The sequence below is a fragment of the Trachinotus anak genome, unplaced genomic scaffold (assembly GCF_046630095.1).
Source record: "Trachinotus anak isolate AG129_WGS33_773 ecotype Australia unplaced genomic scaffold, CSIRO_AGI_Tana_v1 ptg000007l, whole genome shotgun sequence".
Classification (NCBI taxonomy): Eukaryota; Metazoa; Chordata; class Actinopteri; order Carangiformes; family Carangidae; genus Trachinotus; species Trachinotus anak.
Window position 1 is genome coordinate 9265505 of NW_027273858.1, and position 20317 is coordinate 9285821.

General features: G+C 41.3%; 1 protein-coding gene across 6 annotated transcripts in view; it reads right to left on the minus strand.

The window, feature by feature from the left end:
• Positions 1-773: 773 nt before the first annotated feature.
• The window catches only part of LOC139622764 (C-terminal-binding protein 2-like), a 62563-nt gene continuing 43019 nt past the window's right edge, over positions 774-20317 (minus strand). For 3 of the 6 annotated variants that reach the window (XM_071480327.1, XM_071480328.1, XM_071480329.1), the window contains 8 exons: positions 12621-12775; positions 8579-8723; positions 7576-7782; positions 6260-6474; positions 4601-4731; positions 4288-4415; positions 4075-4198; positions 774-2497 (listed from right to left, as the gene is read on the minus strand). In XM_071480327.1, coding sequence (XP_071336428.1) covers positions 2314-2497; positions 4075-4198; positions 4288-4415; positions 4601-4731; positions 6260-6474; positions 7576-7782; positions 8579-8723; positions 12621-12775 — 1289 coding nt within the window. In that variant the 3' untranslated portion in view covers positions 774-2313. Of the gene's footprint in view, positions 2498-3719; positions 3821-4074; positions 4199-4287; positions 4416-4600; positions 4732-6259; positions 6475-7575; positions 7783-8578; positions 8724-12620; positions 12776-20317 lie in introns of all 6 variants that reach the window. The other 3 variants (XM_071480330.1, XM_071480331.1, XR_011691372.1) reach the window with 2 other exon arrangements.

Consider the following 20317-nt stretch of genomic DNA (forward strand, 5'->3'; position numbering starts at 1 on the left):
ACCAAAACAGTGAAAGAAACTGTAAAGATCCATAGAACTGGCGAGAAGAGCTATAGAGTCAGATAATCGTTATTCATGGTGGAGTTTCCCTTTTAACATACAATTGACCCACTATTAATCTAAAAAAAATATTGATTTTAGCCATACTGCTTATAGATGCTAAGTAGTGCGGATTTAAGAGTTGATTGCTGCAGTTTCCAGCAAAAATTGTTCACCAACTCCTCTCAACGTCATGCTAAATCTGAACACCCAGACATGATACACACATTTTTAGATTCTCTGTGACTTACACTTTCTGAGGATATCTATGAAGTCCACCCTGAATGAATGACCATGAATCCACATAGAAATCATGGAAAAAAGATGGTCCTTGTCACTCCTGAACTGGCTTGAGGATTAATACATTTTTAAGTTTTCTTCAGCATCAAAGTAATCCAGTGATAGCTGTCTGTACATCCATTGAGACACTACAAACAGGAACTGCTAATAGCTTATTCGGCATAGTTTTAATGATGCCAAACTACCAAAACATAAACAAATATTAGCTAAAAATCAGGGCTCCTGTAGTTTACAGCATAACTCAAGGAACCCACATTATGGGAATTGTAATTCCAAAAATTTGAGCATGATTATTTAATAGAAATAAAACAAATAATAATAGGAGTGACAAAAGTACTGTTAAATTTTTTATGGGTTTAAAAAAAAAAAAAAAGATTTCTTTTAAATAACTGTAAACAGAGTCCAGGAAGAGCAAAATCCCACAGAGCCAATCATCAATCAGAACAGCAAGTTTTATTTATTGTTTCCAGCTGCACTGTATACTATATGTTCACCTTGTACAAGAAACAAATACAAATACTCACACTAAAAACCAAACAATCTGCTAGCAGCCGTCTCTTGCTATTATCATGGAGCTAAAGGGATGGATGTGGCTGCTGTTGTTCACAGAGGGCACAGAGCCTCTGGGAGCCACAGCTGGTTTTCATTAGAGCAGAAAAACAAACAAGAAGAAACTATAAGGAGGAGAGGGTGGGGTCGGTCACATAAGACTATGGTTATAAGAACATTTAACAAGGCAATACAAATCTAACAGGACTGAAAACCTTGAACATCAAAAAACATACATTTGATATATAAAAAAATACCACAATGGAGAAAGAGATGGAGACATGAAAAGCCATAATCCAGACTTGTTTTCTTTTGTTTTCCCTTCAGATTTGGACAGATTTGAAGGTTCATTATTTTTTTCCTGAGTCAGAAAGAAATGTACTGTTTTTCCTACCTGGCTAGCTGGTGCTGCAAAGTACTGCAGGTCCTTTGGATGCAAACAGATAATATTTGGGACACTGTTCATGACAATAACCAAATATTGTGGGTACCTCAGTTCAGCAGAGTTGGAAAAGTTACGACAGCACTATACAACTGAGGTGACACACTCAACATATAATATCGAACCACCAATGGCAGTCTGTTTTTTTCTCCTTTTTTGTTCCCTTTTTTGGTTTTTACCTCATAGGCCGAAATACCCTTCCTGGAACTGAAACCACATCATCTACTGCCCCACATCTTGGCTCTACATTCAGGGGCCACCAGCCACGACGATCAGGAAAGAGCAAAGATGCGAGAGTCCAGATTTCTGATGGAGACAGCAGATGCTGCTGTTGACATCAGCTGACTTTTCTTGTCTGCTATAACATATGTGTAACTGTAAATCCATTCATTTTCACACACTGAAGAACAGAAAAACAGATATTCACTTGCAACAGAAACACAGAATATAGGATGTAAAAAAAAACAGAAAACAAAATAACACAAGACATGTTTGACCTTGTGGAGGAAGGAGGGGGAAAAGGAGGCTTGATGAAGTCTCTGTCCTCTTAAACCAGAGGCTCTTCCTTTAAACCAGGGAGGTTGAGTCAGATTTCCATCCTGCACGTGGTAGTGTCAACGTGTCCCAGACGTCAGGAGGAATCTCCCTAAAATATACTCAAAAGTAAAGATGAAAACAAAAGGATCACTTAAATCAACGAGGAACAGGAACAGATATGAAGGGAGGAGAGGTTTCGGATCTTCGGCGCATGAGTTTGATGCTCGGTCCCATCTCAGTGTGGCAGCTCATGTGTGTGTTAACATCCACTGTCCTCACTTGGGCTTAGTGGTTTCATACAAAAAAGAAAAAGTGTGAAACGTTGCCCGGCAGGCAGTCTGCTGGTAGGTTCAGATGGCTGAAGTCAAGCGTACAGTTGGATGGTTGAGTTGGTAGGTTGCTGGGGTTTTTTTTTTTTGGCCCCCTGCTCAGTTGCAGCAGCAGTCCTACGGCTCAGTCATGTGCTCTCTCATGGGGTCGCCATGTTTGGAGGGTTGGTTGGGGGAGGTGGCCTGTGACGGATGGGTACCAGGGGGCAAGGTATGGGTGATGGGAACACCCCCGGGCACCAACCCCTCCATAGGTCCAGGAATCCCACCGGGGGCGACGCCCACCACACCTGGAGGGAATCTGGGGACGGACAGGAGGTGATCAGCAGACATGACAAAGAGCAAAGGAAAACTGTTCAGCTGAAAGTTACTGTTTACTGTGCAAAATGACAAATCCAGAAAAAAGTCTGCTGCTGCTCAGTGGATGATCACCATTTATACAGCTGAAGCTAATATTTGTTGCTCCTGATCATGACTGTGTGAAGAGGATTTCAAGGTAACAGCTAGTTAAAACTGAGTTTAAGAAATACAGAATCAACACATGAAAAATGAAAAATTGTGTATTTTAAATTGATTTCATACCACGATGTACTTTTGGGGATACAAATAAACATTAAAGGTCAAAAGATCTTAGTTTTAATGGACTTACTAAACAACATCACCTGTGTGAAACAAAATATATACAAATGCTACAAGGTTAAAGGATTTGCAAGGAGCACTGCAGCATGGAAGCAATAAATGAGAATGTTAGGGGTCCTAGTGTGGTGTAGGGGAGGACTTCAAAGGGTCATTCACCCAGATTAAAAAAAACAAAAACAAACAAAGAAAAACATTATTTCTCACTTTCCTCTTCTATGGTATTTATAAGATACCCTTCTCTGAGATCTCTGCTGTCAACCTCATACAATGGAGGTCAATGGATTTGTGTTTGTTTCATGGACTTGAGAAAATACGATTAATCATATAAACATCATAAACATATCTTCCTGGAAATAGTGTCCTCAGTGGGTGAGAAAAGTATTTTTCATAATGTGGGTGAATTGATCCTTTATTACAGGGTGCTAAAGGGTGAAAGTGTGGAGGGAAACTCTCACTGCAAATAAAACAACTGATAATATCCCAGGTTTGTTGACAAGGGTTTTACAACAGTTTAAGATTTTCCTCAGTAAACTACGATGTGAGGCCCTTATCCCATCTTTCCCCGTCACATACACAAAAAATTCAGTCATTGCACTATTTAGATCCTCACACTTCAAACAACTGAACTAGCTGAATTGGTCTAGTGTGTCATAAGCAGCATAACAGTCCTTCTTTATGATGCTGTGCTGTGTCTCAGTTTCTGTTTCAGGGTGGTGGTGGTGGGGGGGTTTGGGGCATTGATGAGATGCTGGGTAGTGTGGGTACAGTTACAGGACATGAGTGTGAAGCAGAAAAAGGCTACAGATTTCAATGGGATTTGATTTTATTAATGATGTTTTTCATTTGCCCTGGCCTGTGGGCCAGCAGTGGTAGTATTCATTTACCTGGTTGAGAATTAGGTATATAATTTGTCCTGCATTCCCCCCGTTGCTATGGCCTGTACCATGGTTTGGTTCACTCGGCTGTGTGAGAGAAGCAGTTCAGTCTGGTTGAGACAATATAGAGACTGAGAAACCAAGGGATAAATTCATTCGGGCCAAGTTCTATGTATAAATACGCCACAAAAACTAGGACCGATCCTAATAATCAGGAAAAGAAAGTCAGAATTGTGACAAACATACATATGAACATCTAGACTACCCCTCCCCCAGGTGTTAAGCCTCATTTACTGCAGGTGTTGCACAGGTGATCTCTGTGTGATGTGAGTTGCCGGCCGGTTCACATAAATCCGCCTCCTACCTGTAGGCAGCACCGTTGATCTCAGGGTGAACTTGAGGCTGCTGCTGCTCCATCACTCCCCAGGGTGCCGTGGTGACAAAGAACTCTTTGTTGACGCAGTTTCGGAGGCTGTCGGGAATACGGCCTGTTTCGGGGGGAGATTGAAGATCATTGAGATGAGAAACCAAAAATCGATAAGTGCGCGAATGCATGCTTTCAAAGACGTCTCCATACCAGTGATGGCTCTGCGTATTTCTGTGGCAGCGGCCTCTCTCATCTCCAGTGACGCCTGCTCGCTGTACCAGGCGGTGTGGGGTGTGCAGATCAAGTTGGGGGCGTCTTTCAAAGGGCCCTGGGAAAAACTGTGCAACAGCAAATGAAAGAAGGAAACCAAAAACAAAATGAAAGGCGCACGAGGTGAAAACAGAGGGTTTAACAATTATTAATACAATTATGATTGTTCATGTGTACATATTTGAGTCAGACAATGTTTAAACAGTGAGCGGAATGAATGAGTGAATGAAGATGTGGGTGTGATCATAAACACCTGAAAGGCTCTGACTCGTGGACGTCCAAGGCGGCTCCACGTATCCTGCCTTCTTTCAGGGCCTGAGCCAAAGCTTTCTCATCCACTAGACCTCCCCGTGCCGAGTTGACCAGGAAAGCACCTTGACGCATCTACACACACACACGCACACACACACACACACACACACACAGAAGATACATTTTTATTCTCTTAATAATAATTTCAGCAATAAACATTTCACCATGCTTTGGGATTGCACACCCAGGGGTGCTGTCACTGGCTTGGTGCTGCGTGGGAAGATTTCTTTTAAAAACCCAACACATGGGGAAATAAATGATTTTTTAAATAACGAAAAACAAGATAACACAAAGCTTTTAAACAAAGGGAGACATTTCAATGACACTAATCCCTTCATCTTCACACAAGCTCTTCTTCAGGGTCTGACAGAAAGTAGCATGTAAGAGATGATGAAGATGAACTTTGTAGATTGAAGCTAATAACACAAGTAGTGAAAACATTCAGCTTTGAAGCAGCTGTCAGTTTCAGCAGCTGTGTATTTGGTTAACACATCCCGCATTTCAGTTTATGTCCTCCAGGTGGCAGCAGTGACCACGAGAGGAGGTTGTGCAGTTACTGTTTCTAGTTCTTCTCATGTCAGAGGGACAAAACACGCTCATTACGGGGACTCACCTCCCATTTGCAGACAAAAATGCTGATCTCCAAATCATAAGCCATTACATTTTGAGGGCTGTGCACGCCATGGTTAGCTTAGCTGCTGATTCACCGAGGCTGGTTAACTTGCATGCCTGAACTGGCAGCCCACTCAGCTGGCAACTGTGACTTGGCTGGTCGGTGGCATTCTTTGGTTTGTCACTGACGGCTTTGCTGGCAGCTCACAGTAGGTGTGGTGTGCTGCTCAGAATGTGCAATGTGTGCTATATCAAAATACAGTATGTTGGACTGTCTTGCAGGGGAAATGTAAACATTTACTCCATGCGAAGCTAGTGGTTAAAGGGTTTATAATGCAAAACTCAGCATTTCTGGCTCATTTTCAGTACAGAACATACAACAAGAAGGCATTTTGGACACATACTTTGGCAATGTTTGGGTCACTCTGACTGAGAGGTGTCAAGAAACAGAAGCTGTAAAGAAGAACAGACAACTGCCCACCACAATACAGACAATAAACCACCATCCACCAAATATCTATTCTAATATCTACCTAATATCCTATTTATTCTGGATCCAAACAGATTCTCCAAACATGTGTTTCTTTGCATGTACTTGTTCCGAGTGTCTTACCATTCATTTTAAAGATTGTTCAAACAGCCTATAATTGGAAGTTACTAACAAAGGAGCACTGACAGCCACAGGATGCCAGTGGCCGGCCAAGTCAGTTGCCAGTTTGCTGGGTTAAAGCTGTTCTACCAACCTCAGAGAATCATTAGCTTAGAAAAGAGAATGTGCAGCCTGTTTTGGAGGGTAATGAGAGACAGCTTCTGACAAATCGAGGCTTATCAGTTTTTGATGAGGCTCTGTCAGCTTCTCAGACCATGTCATGTGTTTAATGTGAGACAGTAAAATCAGTTTCTTCTATTTTCCACCACCTGAGGCTCATTTTAGAAAGATAAACAATTCATTTTCTGGAGCTTCCTCGGCAGTTGAAGCCAACCCGACCTGTTTGATGGTGAAGTCGTTGATGAGGTGGTGGTTGTGTTCGTTCAGGTTGCAGTGCAGGGAGACGCAGTCACTCTGGTAGAGCAGGTCCTGGAGCGTGTAGACTCTCTGAACGCCCAGCGAACGCTCCAAGCCGTCCTGGAGGTAGGGGTCGTAGAAGATCACGTTGAAGCCAAATGCCTTGGCCCGCATCGCCACCGCCTGTCCTGAGCGACCTGAGGGTGGCATGCGATGGAAAGAAAGTAAGAGATGATTCAGATTCTAGTTGCTGAGTTTTTATACTCAGTCTTTGACAATGCGTTCAGCACTTTAAGGAACTTTTGTGTGTATGAGTACCAGCACCAAAAGGAATAACTGCTTGACAGAAAAAAAATCACAACAATACTGATATTGATTGATTTTTGGTTTTGCATGAAATTAAATTTGGACATTTATGTCCCCCTCCAGATGAATTATAATCCCTTTGGTGATTTGCTAACATCATCATTTCACTAGCATCATCATCGTCAGATTAAAATCTTAATGTATCTAATGCCGCACCATATTTTGTGTTTAGTGCTAATTAGCCATTGCTTGCTAGGCTAACTTTTCATCATAGTAAACATTAGCCTATACCTGCCAAACATCATGTTGTCATGGTGAGCTTGTTAGCATTTAGCTCAAAGCACTGCTGTGCCAGCTTCACAGAGCTGCTAGCATGGCTGTAGACTCTAAAATTATAGACTGATGAGTTAATATGAAAATAATAATTTTGCATCCTTAATGGGTACCACCAAATGGGTCAAGTAAACAGAGACAACCTGGAAACACAATAAACACAACAACAGGATAATTACCACTCCTAACTGAAAAAAAGGACATCTAATGATCTAACTAGAACTAAAAAAAACTCCTTTGCAAAAATGAAGCTACATGGAAAAAACATCTCATCTCACAATGTGAAAATGGATGATTTCAAGATAAATTTTATTATCTCATAGAGGCTAAAACCTTTTTCTAGTGTTTGAGTGAGATCCTGCTGGACACAGTAGTAGTCATAAAGTTACTGACTAACTACAGTTGCTGTCAGCCGAAAAAAAAAAAAGAAGAACAATCCACTGCCTGCGGATGACTGCCCACTCGCCCACTTTCCTCTGAGTAAAACAAAATAATGACCAGGTCAGGTTTGGACATTCATTCTGAACATCTCCCTCAAGCACAAACACTCCCACATACAGTATGTTGTCATATGAACATCGCTGATTTGACCTGCTGCAGTTTCAGTCATGTTACGTGGCATCACCTCCTGCAGTAAAACCCCAAAGGAGGAGGCTCACCAAAGCCGATGAGGCCGAGTGTCTCTCCTCGGATCCTGGCTGCCCCCGACGCCACCTCCCGGATCTGCTCCACACTCTGGACCCGCGTGCCCTCCCGGAGAGCCTGGTACAGCCAGGTGTTTCGCCGATATAGGTTGAGGATGTGACAAAGTGTTGAGTCTGCTGTTTCTTCTACAGCCGCTGAGGGAATATTACACACCGCAATGCCTGGAGAAGACAATGGCAATGATAGATACTTGAAATTACTAGTTACATAAATGCCTCACAGATTTAATAGTTATAATAGTGGTTATAATTACTGTAGCTGTGTTGAGGAGAGATTCATCTGTAGTGTTTTATTTCACAAAATAATTGGCAGGAAATTTTCTTTTTTTTATGACCTTGTAGAAAAAAAAAAACAGTGTGTATGAAACTGAACTGTGAAGGATAAGAGGATAACAGATAATTATGGCCATGAAAAGAACATCTTTCAAAAAAAAAAATCCATGTTAGCAAAGTGAAATGTATTAGCACAAATGACAATAATTAGGATATCACACTAAATCCTGCTCTCATACCAAACATATGCCAAAGGGGCCAAATGGGAAGCTCGGGGAGAGTTTCATCAGTAGGAGCATCTGCTCTGCATATGCAATCAGTTCCATTACATATTCTGTTTACAGTATGTAATAATTCCTGTTACATATGTTGTCAAGTCAATATAGCAAGCATAGTTTGGTTTGGCCCCAATCCAAAGGTGCACTATCCTTATCCATAATGCATAATTTCAGTTTTTGTTGATGCATTCTTTATTTCCTCTCACGTAGTGCTGAATAATTGAGCCATATGGGCAGACATGACCCTCCTTGGTCATTATTTTCAGCACATGATAACTGTCTTCTTCTGAACGACCTCACTTAATATATATATATATATATATATATATATATATATATATATATATATATATATATATATATATATATATCCTCCTCCTTCGTCTCCGTCTGTCCCTCAGCCTCACCGAGCTCCCCGGCTGCCTTGATGTCGATGTTGTCGTAGCCGCTGCCAATGCGGATGATGATGCGCAGTGCCTTGAACTTCTCCAGGTCCTCTCTGGTCAGGGTGATGGTGTGGTACATCATGGCTCCTACTGCCTCATTCAGCACCTGAGGGGCATTAGAGATGGTCATTGCTCTTATATTGCATCAGTATTTCCTCAACAATCATTTCCCGTGTTAGAGATGGAAGGAAATGGAGCATTTTCATCTGCATGTTCACTATGATCACAATGCCGTTATTGTTCGCAATCATTATCATCCCCACATTGATATTCAGATGGTTTTCCCATAACAGTATGTATGAGCAACTTGTTGCGACTAACATGAATAAGAGTGCTTTCACCACCTCCCATTTTCCTGGACCTAAGTTTATGTCTGCTATTCTTCATCTAAATGCAAATGGATTGTTTATGTGCGCTCTAAAATATGAGTGGTTGTCTGTGTGTTTATTATGAGTGCTTGCCAAAGCTGGTTTTTGTCACAATCCATTCATGCAGACTGTATGCAAACAAGCTTAGAGTGGATGCAGGCAGCCACATAAAGTAAACTGACAGCTGCTGAGGAACCCAGAAAGCATAAGCAAGTAGCTGCTGCGAGCCACGGCTGTTAAAATAACAGGTTTAAATTCACAACCCGCTAACTGAATTAACCTAACCGAGCCGGATTAGCATGAATTTTCATACAGAATTTTTATTGGAACTAGCCATAGTGGGAGCTGGATGCTAAATTCAAGGTTAAAGCTGCCCTCCTGCATTAATCTTATTACTTGAGTGAAGCAGGCCAGTAGCAGGCTTGGCTAGAGACGATGCTGGAAAAAGCAACAGGAATATAAGCTGAGAGCAAGTTTACATGAAGTGGAAAAAATGAGCAGATGGGTTTTGTATAGTGCTAATTAGTTGAAGTGCTCATCTGCAGTTTGAGCTGACATGCCACAGTGCAACTTCACAGTGTTTTGAACAGGACTATTACCTGCAGCAAGGAATTATGAGTTTTGCAAAGAAAGCACATACATCTATTTACACTGGCAATACCCTACACTAGTTATACACTAATGACACATTTACAAAACCTACTAGAAATACCTGAGTATGGAGATTCACTTGTCTTTTAAGAGGGAGTTCGGTAGCATAGAGATATAACTATAATTATAAAATACTTAGCTTTGCAGTTGTTGGTTGGTGTATTTTTGAGCTTAGGAGTGAGCCAGGCTACCTAAAGCTAGCATAAAGATACAACATGCTAGCATTAGAGGTGCTGGTTGCTTGTTATTTCACTTTAAAGTGAGCCATGCTAGCCGTTTTCCCCTGTGCTCCTTTATGCTACGTTAAGTTAATTATCGCCTGGCTCTAGCTTCATTATTAACGTGCAGACAAAGAAACAGTATCAATCATCTCATCTAACTATTCCACTAAGAATATGCTCAAATTTTGAAATAAAGACCAACTAATTCAATAAATGATTTGACAATTTAAAATCAAAATATAACCCTTGTTAGCACTGTCCCTTCCTCTGTGTATTTTGCACCTCTTATGATTGTAGGCTAATGGACTTTGCAGGAAATTTCTGATGTTTAATTTCTAAGTCCAGAACCATCATTTTATAGATTACCATTTTCTGTTACTCATAAGTTTTAGATTATTCAAAACACAGAGTGACTTAGTGTGGTTAAGGCATATACTAAATAAGTATGAAATAAAGGACAAAAAATTTCAAAAATAAAACAATTCAACACACTGACATGCTCCGTCTCTCTTCCAACGTTCTCTTATGCTGACTGATGTGGTGTTTTCTGCATGAGCGAGATACATGAAATTTTCTCAGTTACATCCTCAGATGTGGTCAAGTGTTAACCAGTTTAACTTTGCACTAAAACAGGATCACATCATCACTTCAGCTGTGATTACAGACACAGTGATATCAAAGACACTTGAAAAACACACCACACCAGCCTTTTTTTGTCTTTCCAAGGACAGTATGCTATTACAGTAGCTTACACACTATAAGTGCTTTCCAATGAATATCTTTTAATGAGTATTCAACAGCAGCCACAAAAAGTCCTCAGTTCAGCGCTGGCTAAAGTTTCCACTGCTTCCTTAAGTGACAGATTCCTTAATCGATGCATCTGCTCACTTTCAGCCAGCACCTGCAGAAAGACAGCAGCGTCCTGTTGTTTCGCTCACTTGCTGTGTGAGTTTGTTTATATAGTTGTGTGTGAACAGTGCTTCACTACTGAGACTAGCAGTGAGGTTATTAGTCAGTGTCTGTGTGTGTGTGCATGTGTGTGTGTAGAGTGCCCCATCTGTACCCTCTGCTGTGCAGTTATAGTCGTGGGAACACTGCCAACAACTATACTCCCAGATGGGTCCTCTGTGTGTATAATGTATTCACTAAAGGAACATCTTACTGGACAGAAATTGCTTCTTTGTGTGCGTGTGTGTGTATGTGAACTGGGGGAGCAAGGACAATACTGACGTAATATTAAGAAAAAGACCAAAATGAAGTATTTATTTTCCATTTAACCTTTAAATTCATATCATTAGATTGGCATAAAAATAAAACTGACTACTTTTTCATGGTAAATGAGAAACACTGAAGGTTTTGGTAATTTAGTACATTGATATAACATCAACCGAAACTCTTCCGATTCTCTTTTTGAGTGCAAAGACACAAATCCTGCAGCTTGGATCGTAAAATTGCTCCAGTGCATAGACAGTAAAATAAGACAAATGTTTCACCCACTCTGGCTCAGAACAATTATACTGCATTTCTATTACCAGCCTCCTCCTCCTCCTTATTTAACAAAGCAGCACTTCAGCACCCAGTGGGATTAGAGTCAGTGATGAAACCATTATGGCTGAACTGGGAGAGTGGAACAAGCCAGTGGGCTGAAATATTATTAAAACATTACAGAGGAGGGGACACAGCGAGAGGAAAGGGATGATTCTTCTGTGCTCAGCTGAAGGCAAATTATTCAAGAATCCCATTCAAAGTTCATGTGTGACTACCACAGTGTGGGTCTGCTCCCGCTTGTGTGTAGCTGCCGATAACTGCCACTACTAACAGTGTCATAACCAGCAGCACAGTTTGATGGTGTCACTACAGAAAATATTTTTGGGCAAACCATTTTTCAAATATATATTGTATGTTATAAAAACTATGTCTCATAAGTTATAGTTAACACTGAGGGAGAAATAGAAAAAAGGGTTGCATATAATTCAGATTGGCGAATAACATTATTTTGGACTTGACCTTTCTTAAATTGTTAGTGTTTTATTTCTAATTCTGTGTCTCCACACTTTTATTGCATTTGCAGTTTAAACTTAATTTCAGTGTTTTTTACTTATTTTATTCTACCCAATCTATGCAGTTTCTTTATTTTATGCCTATACTGTGTGACTTGTTTTTGAAATGTGCTATGTTAATAATAATTATTATGATACCACTAAAAACTGCTGAAACAAGCTTGTAAATAAACTTTGAGTGTAGAATATTTTATCATAGATACATGAGGTCAAGAATAAATCCAAACTCAATTTTTTATTTTTTTTTAAACTACAACATCGAGACAGAAATTACAACAGTATGACCGTAGGAAAATAATAAATAATTCAAATATATTGTCAAGACTGTGAAGTTGTTTGTTACTGATCCAGCACTTGACACGTTGTTTTAACAGTTTTTTCCTCTTTTTATTATCCACTCTGGACTTAATGTCTATAAGATCCAGATTGCCTGAAGAAACCAAAAAGGAAATACAAAACTCACAACAAATTGACAAGCAGCAATTAAGTACAGAAACAAAAGCTGTTAAAATGAGAGTATAAATAAGGAGCCCTCATGTCAAACCCTCAAGATTTCGGACAAGGTTTGTAGAGGTGCAGGTGACACTGATGTAGCTAATGTAAAGCTGTCAAATAAAATGGGGCTAATGAAATCCTGTTGTTGTCTGAAAGTGAGAAGTGAAGCTGCTGCATTTCCTAAACAAGTTACATTTGATTTTTGTACCTTTTCATGTATCTCCTGTGTGGACTGGGCATCACAGAAAGCCACAGTGGCCAGGTCTTTGAGGATGGGCATCTCCACGGTGCAGTCGCGCCCATCCAGCAGCGCCACCAGAGGGCGCGGGTGCATAGGCCCATTCATAATCTGGGGCCGAATACCTGCAGAGAGACACAGAGACACAGGGGCGAGGGAGTTAATTATTTATGTCTGGCACACACAGTGAGCTGCAGAAGAATCAGTAAGATGTAGGAAATGCATCCCACAGCAGAAAGTGTTTATACAGACGAGGAGTGTGTGTTTTGCCTGTGTGATAGGCTAAATCTGTGGCAGACACACACACACACACACACCTGAGGGGAATCGATACTCTTGAACTGGACTGAGCCGCTCTCTTCTTTAAAGCACTATCATCATCTCCCTTACATGGCAACACTGGTCGATATCACGCACGCAAACACACTCACACTCACACACACACACACACACACACACACACACACACACACACACACACACACACACACACACACACACACACTCACAGATACACAATGCTGGTGATATGACTACCCCTCTTTCACTGTTATCCACACTGTTACCAGGCAACAGGTCCTTTCACCCCATGAGGTCATCACCTCCATTATCCTATCACTGTACAGAAGCCAGCAGGCCTTCAGTGTGTGCTCCTGTGCGTGTGTGTGCGTGCCTGCACCCTCTGTACAGTTTAGCCCATCACACACTTAACAGAACTAGCCTCGTTCCGACACTGAAGACAATCAGCTGGTCGCCAATAATTCAATTTAAACGTTATTAGCAGCAGAATTATAGATTCAGATTGTAAACCCATACGAAGAATATGATTTGTCCTCTCTAAGTGAGTTTGTGGCTCTGTTGTGATGCGGTGGCCCTTCAGGAGGAAAAGCAGCAAGAACCGCTATTAACTATAAATCTGAGATTCTGACTTGACTGACTAAAAGACCAACGGATGCCGACAGGGTGCACTGATTAACTTCCTCTCTCTAAAATCAATGTAACGTTTTCTTTAGGTGATAGGAAAACAGAGTAACACTGAGGAAGAAATCTGACAGCGCGGACCCAAATTCCCCCCAAAAAGAGGGAAAAAAGAGGGAAATGAAAAAGGAGAAGAGGAGGAGGGGGGGTCCATACATCACCACTCTCTGGCTCCCTGCTGCCTGTTGTCATGGTGATTAGAGGATTTGGGCAGGATTATGAAATATTTTATTTAGTGGCATCTGCGCTGCTGGAGAGGACATCCAGGCCGGCTTGCTCTCTGTCTGTTGCTCTAACTCCTCTAGTTTTGGGAAGCAGGGACAGTCTTTGTGACCTACACAGCCGCTGCATGCTAACATGTGTGCTTTCATCACATCAGACGCATCTAATGTAAAAACAAGAGGTGCTTGTGAATTTAGAGAACAGCGTCAGCTATTTCACATGAGAGATTTCTGAGAGATTAGTGTGTGTTTTTTTTCTCTCTGGTTTGAAATGGGTGGGGTTCAGCCGTGGAAAAAAAAAAAGAAAAAAAAAAAAAAAAAGATGACGTTGTATATCTCCATGCATCAGTCAGAATTTAGCAGCAGCTGAATCTAAATTTGATGATAGCTTTTTGGGTTGTTGGCTGATGTTACCAGGCCACTATCAATAAAATCTCATCACACACACGGTCTGAAGCAGATTAGAGGAGATTTGGAGTGTTAAACTCTTAACAAATAATAACCAATTATGTTATTTTTCCAAACACTAACTTTGATTGCCCCTTATTTTATCATGAATAATGTTGTAGAGAAATATTTACATAGATATTATATATCTATGTAAATATCTATGTAAATCATAATAAATATTAGATATTTATTAAAATGATTTTCCCAGTCAAAATCATGTCAGCCTGGGCTTACACATCTGTCTCAAATGAAATGTAAAAGTATTATGGTGGTACCACATCTGCTGAAGGTATGCAGTGACGCTGAAAAGGCATAGGCTGTAAATTATGCAGTTTGATGCCTTTACACACATGCAAACACACATCTACACACACAGAAAACACAAGGAATTACAGACTACCTGCATTAAACCCATCTGAGAGGAACGGAAATGGGAATCATTTAAAAAAGAGCTTAGCAGTGTGTCATTAATCCCAGCTTTGATAAACTGACATTTACCCTGCATTTATTTTTTTCTTTAGTGTTAATTCATCTCATAACTGCTGGTTTTCTTTCCGTCTGTTTCTCTCCCCTGTTTCTATCAAACCACAGGGGGAAGGTGAACCACATTCAGTACATCTCAGAGGCGAGAAACTGAGGTGTGTAGCGCAAAATCCCGACAAGCAGAGGAGACGTGTAGGAGAGGAGTTCACCAGTCAGGGAATTAAAGATGAAGAACTGAGAGAGGAAGGGAGCGCGATGAGCAGCAGGGAGGGAGCAGCGGGTGAGGAGGAAAGTCTGGTGATGGCTGAAAAAGAACTTGAGACGGAAAACCAGAGTATGTTTCTATCGCGGTTATCTCTTAAGTCTGACATCTCGAGCAGGTTGCTGTCTTGTGGGATGAACTGTTCAGACACTACCGATCACTTCTGAAAATGTGGATGGGTGCATCTCACCTATTTTACACATGACATTTCAAACTGAAGGTGAGGGGGTTTGAAAGAATGGGGCATTTTAAGAGGCAGTGATGGTCAGTGAAAGAAGCTACAGAGCTGCATTATGGGAAACGGATCCTCTAGTGTTTTTGAGCTTGACCCATACTAAAAGATGTCTCTGCCTCTGCTGCTTTGATTTTGATCTTATTTTACACTTTAATTACACCCAGACTCTGTGATTTTGAGGAAATTGAAACTCACTTTTATGGACCTCTTTTGTTTTTGCGAGAATGATGTTCTGTTGGTTATTACTGACCTCGTTCTGCAGTTGATTTTATATTATTGCTTTGCTTTTATGTTTTATGTCTTGCTTACATAGCTCTTGATTTTATGAGCTGAAGGCTTTTTTATAACTGCTGTGTGAGCCACTTTATAACTCTGTTTTATAAAATGCTGTAGAGATGAAGAAATTAATTTTTTTTTATTATATTCTATTATATTACAACCATTAACAATATTATTATTGTGCAGAGCTCCTAATAAAAGCATCACTTCATAAAAAGCTTAAATGGCAAATCAGAGGAGAAAAATGATGAGAAAAGAAGAAAGGAAAGGTTAAAGAGAATAATGTGGAAAAGGTGACCTCAATCTTTCTGTATAAGCTGAAATCATGTATTATTCTCACTGGAGGGACCCATTGTGTGTGTGTGTGTGTGTGTGTGTGTGGTCAGTGTCTGTTACAGAGGCAGCTCGGAGGCGAGGCGGAGTGTGCGCCAAACACACCTGTGGCTCCACAGCTCTCCCTGCGCCTCCTCATCACACTCCTGCAGAGTTCATTATCACAGCTCCTCACACTGGCTGAGGAATCAGACGCTTCTGTCATCCAACAGTCGCACACGAGAAAGCGCACCGCTACTCACAACAGACATGGCCACACATGAAAACACACACACACACACACACACACACACGGACACACACTCCGAGATGAACGGAGGGTAAAAAACTGCAAACAACGAATCAGTAGCTTGTACTGTATACACACATAAATACGAGGCAGCAGGTGGAAAAAGCAGCGTCACTTGTGGGAGTTAGGTCAAAATGCTGTTGATTAATTATTTCTCGGCGGCTAAAAGCCTTTCTCCAGCCTAATAAGACAGAACGTGGCACTGCATTTAACATATTATGAATCTGTGGATAATTAACGCCTAACAAGTCTGTTAATGAGGATCTTAATGACTCTAAATGATACCTGGGCAGTGATTTCCCCCAGAAAAAAAAACAACAAAAAACTGAAAATGACAGTATGTTTATTGTACATGAGGAACTGTGTGTTTTGTATACTTAATTTTAATGGAGTGAAAGTTCAGAGGATTAAAAAAAAATCCTTTGCCCTGACAATCAGAGTGTGTGTTCGCAGAGGAATAAACACACTCTCAGTTGAAAAGGTGTTGTTGAGTGGTGACTCTGGAATGGCCTCTGGTCACTCATCCCTCCAGGGATTTTCTGTCACGTCAAAGTTAATGAGTTTTGGGGATACAGTCTCACACTGTCAGAAGTACACTACACTACACAGCACTCTCCTCATGCCAGCGCAGCTCCAACAGAATCCATCAACAGTGACACGCTTTAACCGCACCACAAGTGTCAGGAAGGAAGTGTTGTTTAGAAACAGAGGTACGGTGACGATATACGAGGTGACGTTCCCTCCTTGATTTAGTTCAAAACAGCCCAAAGAGCTGATGTTTCTGAAGTGTCATGTTTCTAAATGGACCCAGAGATCAACCACAGTTGTGATAAATGTAAGAGTGGCATCCGCTGACCGTGCTCCAGCTGAAAAAACAATTAACTAAAACTAAACAAGCGGTGCTACTCAGATGAAAGGAAGTGGCCCCACTTGCAAACTTTCAGTTGCTTGAGAGGATAATTCACTACACTGGACGTGAATCAGATAAGAAAGATCATAAAGTCTGGGAGGGTTTTCTGCCTTACTTTCAGAACTGGCATGTGGTATGACTTTGTGGTGTGGACCTCCTTCACTCTCCCACAAGACTCCAAGCATTTTTTAATTTGTTTTTTTTTCTTTGTTGTGTGTGTGTGTGTGTGTGTGTGTTTTCTTTGTATTTATTTCTTCACTGTATTTTTTTCAATCACCCTGCTCATATATTCAGGGCCAGTTGAGGTCGGAGAGGAGGGTCGAGATTTATTTTTGATGTGAGTTGAAGAACATAACCTGAGCATCATACGGACATGGATAATGTGTATTTGATCTTGTTAGGGAACCAAGACAAAGAGCTTGCAGGAAACTATGATACATTAGATAAAACTTTTGGGTGTAAAACAAAACCTTCAATCACTCATTGTATTGTTTTCTAATTACAAAATGCATGGAGCAGTTTATTTGGACTGAAAAATGATCTCATTATGATGTTACTGACGGCCGAGAAAAACTGTTATTGAATTATGGCCCAGCCCAAAAACATTTTGTGCATGAGGTAACCAGCCACAGACTTAAACTCCTCTTTGGTATCTTAAGCCATTAAGGTAACTGTGTTGTAAACTTACCACCGAAATATCTCACTGCCTTACTGTATGACCTTTTTGGTTACAGAGTTAGCATTCCGCTGCAGACGGCTGCAATAACAGTCATCTGTAGCATTACTGGGAATTGTTACCGTATGTCTGTTGGTTTTAGATGATTAATGTGTGAAAATCACAGAAGCACATTTTTATCTAATGATTATGAGAAGACAATCTGAGTTATGTTGAGATGATGGACTAGTTATTTGTAATCATGACAAAACAAAAACCTGTTATATAGAAATCATGAAATAATTTATTCCCTAATCTCAAAAACTCACAAACTATTACAGCCCACGCCTCCTTCTCACTCTGACAGCAAGTTATGAATTTTTAAACTGGTAGAGCAGCACAAAGGGGAGACCATAAGTGAGTTTTATCCCAATAATCTATATTTGTTGTGTCACCCTTGTGTGGCTTCTTCCACCCCCACTGACCACACAGAAGCTGGTCTCACGCCAGGACCTCAGGAAAAAGCTGATCGCATCTGGTTCTTTTTCTTTACTTCACTAAACTTGTGTCCTACAACTTTCTCTCAGTTTGTATCCGCCTCCGTCTCTCCCCATCCCTCCTTCTCCCTTGGTTCGGAACCAGCCTGGGGAGGTTGGCAGCAGTTTGCCAGCTGCCCCACCCGGCGGCCAGACCCACAACCTGGACTCTAAAGGAAACTAAAGCGAAGCCAGAGCTCTCCCTGTCCAAACACAAAGTCCCACCCAACATCACACAGAACACCAGACTCACTTGTAAGCGGGGCAGAAATGCACCACAGAGACGTTTTTCAAGGGCCCTATTTGCTGTTACATAAACTTCTGTGAGCAGTAGAAACAACACGACTAAAGATGGTTTACATTAAGCGGTAGGATATCTGGGCTGGATAAAAATGCAAATTGCCTGTGCCAATTTCCTGTTATTGTACCCAAAGTATTTATCATAGCACAACAGCCAGCATTGTCTGTAGGCCAGCAAGTAATAAAGAAACAAAGCCAACAGCTTGACTAAGTAAATCTAAACCGTGTTCAGTGTGACAGCAGATAGCCTTATTCAGTGGAGGTCATGTGTTGTTACGTCCCTCAAGGGGAGCTGTAATGTACTAAGGTTGATATCATCCTTTAGCCAAAGCTAATCACAAACTGGATGATTCTCCAGGCAGTATGAAAACTTTTTGGCAGAGCTGGCAAGAGCGTATTCTCAACCACAAATGGATTGCAGATGTTCCACACTAAAAAGCCTTTTTGGATTCTGACAACAGAAATAGAAGTCATCTTTTCAAACGTTAGAGAGAGAGAGAGAGAGAGAGAGAGAGAGAGAGAGAGAGAGAGAGAGAGAGAGAGAGAGAGAGAGATGAAAAAAGCAGAACTCGTAGAAATATGTCTCTCCTTAGTGAATACGATCTGGTGTCTAATTCTCTCATTTGGAAGGGCTGATCTTGGAAAAGAAGCTCAGAAAGCTCTGCTGCCAGACGCTGTGAGTCAGAGTTTTCAGAGGGAGAGGGATCATTTCTTAAATAGAGCGCAAACAATCAATGAAAGAAAATAAACCGTCGCTCAAACCGGTGCTTCTCCCCTCGGGTTTGGAAACCAGTCTTTAAATTGGCATTTAATAACACTGAACAGCATCAGTTATCTTTACTTCTCAAGCACTATTTTCCGACAGATCATGTGCTTTGGTTTTGTGGTTTCATGGGTCTGAAACACGCCTCGGTTGGTTTACAAAGACGATTCCATTTGCAAGTTAATGCGCCCCCTTTACTTGTGGCTTGTTTGTAAGGTAGTCACACACACCCACACACACACACACACACACACACACACACACACACACACACACACGCACACACACACTGAAAGGTAAATGGTCCACTTTGGGACTTTAGATTGGTATTAACTTACCTACACTATTGTGATTTCCTGAATAAATGACACTGTGTACTCTGCAATCTCAAATCTCTTTTAATAGCGTTCTGAGTTTAGTATCCTCACCTACAAAGGAGTGACACACTTTATTATACTTTATTATATCCTGATGCCATTTTCAACTGACTCTAAATTACATGTGCCTTCTTCCAGCAAACCCCCACCACCCACCAGCTCATTCTTTTCACTCTCCTCTTGCCCTCTCTTGCTCTATTTCCCATCTCCTTCCCCCTCCTTGTGTGTGATGAAAGGTGAGGAAATGCTCCTAAATTACTCAGACTGGTGTGATACATGCCGTGGACGCTCCCACACTGCATCAGTGGAACAATAAAACTGCAAAAACAAAAGGAAGCGAGGAAGATTTTCCATGGCACGATGATGTCAGGGCCACAGCGGCGGTCACTGAGTTCACAGTGAGCTTTCAGAGAAAACTACTCCGCAGTTGACGCCGAGCCAAAACGGGCTCAACGGGCTTAGGACCAACAGCTGGTTCTGGTTACCTAGCAACTCCCAAGCTGGGGGGCTTCAGTGATGGGATGGTCCAAGAGGGAGGGATGGTGGGGGCGATAACCCAGCGGGCTTTCTTTGTGGCAAGTGCAGCAACGAGAAAG